Source organism: Etheostoma spectabile, chromosome 11, assembly GCF_008692095.1.
Source record: "Etheostoma spectabile isolate EspeVRDwgs_2016 chromosome 11, UIUC_Espe_1.0, whole genome shotgun sequence".
NCBI classification, from domain to species: Eukaryota; Metazoa; Chordata; class Actinopteri; order Perciformes; family Percidae; genus Etheostoma; species Etheostoma spectabile.
The window spans coordinates 23165971-23167746 of record NC_045743.1 but is presented as its reverse complement, the minus strand read 5'-3'; the positions used below and the strand labels follow the sequence as shown (position 1 = coordinate 23167746).

The 1776-nt window shown below is 38.0% G+C and overlaps 1 protein-coding gene across 1 annotated transcript in view; it reads right to left on the bottom strand.

Annotated features, from left to right (window-relative positions):
- The window catches only part of LOC116698444 (uncharacterized), a 2634-nt gene extending 913 nt beyond the window's left edge, over positions 1–1721 (bottom strand). Inside the window, exons 1-3 of the mRNA XM_032530383.1 lie at positions 1459–1721; positions 871–1038; positions 289–384 (exon numbers count right to left, since the gene is read on the bottom strand). Coding sequence (XP_032386274.1) covers positions 289–384; positions 871–1038; positions 1459–1632 — 438 coding nt within the window. The 5' untranslated portion in view covers positions 1633–1721. The remainder of the gene's footprint in view (positions 1–288; positions 385–870; positions 1039–1458) is intronic.
- Positions 1722–1776: the final 55 nt, after the last annotated feature.

Here is a 1776-nt window from a genome sequence, read left to right as displayed (position 1 = left end):
CGACTCACCTAACTCAGATCAGCTGTTCTGGAACTGAAAACTCAGTTTCCCTTCACATGGTAAGTCAACTCAGAGTTCAGGCTCAGTTTGTTGAACTTCCTTTCTGGAATAGCCCTCTGGAATGGATAACTCAGAGTTTCCCTCATCTCAGAGATCACTATGAGTTTTCACATAAACTGCTTTCTGGGATACACCGTGGTTCTCCTAGGGGTTCTTTGAGTTATGTCAAATGTTTAAGCTGACTGAATAGCTAGGCAAAGGGATTGATAGTGAGGCCAGTACACTTACATTACAGGTCCTGAAGAACTTGGAGGCATCTTCACGCAGGTACACAGGAAGTGCGCGAAGGACGAAGGCCCGTCTCATATTTACATCACGTTGTTCCTAGATGGACAACAAAATATCCATCACAATAGCAATTACAGAAATGCAGAGCAAACACTTAAAAAAAAAATCAATGTGTTGAATAGCTCCATATTGTGATGGTGGTCATTGCTATAGATGGTAGATTCTGTATTTTGGGTCCACATTTCTATCTATTCTATTTTTCAAATTAATAACTTTCTATTGTAAATACTTAAATAACTCATAAAAGGAAAACTTGAAATTGTAAATCAAATTTTACGAAAACAGTAGTTATTTGGACTTCTTCAAATTGAAGCTGATAAAGTATCTTTTTAAGGTACCTCTTTCTGATAGAATACCTCTTGTCAAGACGTCTATCTCTGATGAGATGAGAAGGTTGTGTTCATGGCATAATCACTTCACCTCGGGGCACAGTTGAGGCAATTCATACTATGGCTTTTTACAGTTGTCTGCAAACAATCTGTTAATAATCTGTTTCTGAATCGTGCAAAGTTAAAAATTCACCTGAAGGTCATAAATCCTCACGAACTTGGCTAGCTCCTCCGCTATCTCGCTAGTCTTGGTGGCCTTGTCTCTGAACAAGGTGATGAGTCTCGGCGTGTGTCTGTCCAGCTCCTTGTAGAATTGATTGCGCAGGTTAACATTGTTGATTCGGTGGAACTCTGCAAACACCTGTACATGGACAGAATTACACAGAAATGTACAAAGATGAATTAGGAACAGAATTGTGAATATTATTTTGAAGTTTTTAGTTGGCAAAACCAAGGGCAATTCTATTAGGGATGAGTCAGAACCAAGGTCAAAATAGAAAAATAATTGTCACTTTAATTTAAAAGTCTGTATAATGTTGTCTAAAGTAAATTAAATTATTAAACCTTTATACTTTGTTTGCTGTGAATGGAAGAAAATATTTCACAGCGTGATGTGTTGTCAACTTTTACATCCGCCATTTGAAAATTTTAAATTAAAATTTAATTTTTAAATTTAAATATTGGAAAAATCAATCATGTTCAAAGTGTGCACGCTAAAGAGTCATGTTGATTAATTGCTCTCAACATGGAAAACAGTAAATTATTTTAAAAAAATGTATACCTGTGACTCCATAAGTAGGGCTGGCCATCTGTCCACGACATCTCTCACCCGTGGGGCTACAAGAGCTCCAACAATTTCTTGGCGACGAAGGGCATAGGTTGTGTTCATGAGCTTACTTATGACTAATTGGTTTCTCTCAGTCTTTTTGACTTCATGTATGATTTCTTCTCTCATTGTTTCCAGAGTGGCTGGGGTTTGATCTTTCGGTAGGTTGATGTTGTAGTTGACCTCAGCTTTTCAAGCTTTCTTTATGCTTTGATGGGGGTGATCCTTGTTGGGGTTGTTATGGCTCCGCCTCCCTGTGTTGATGGCTACTTC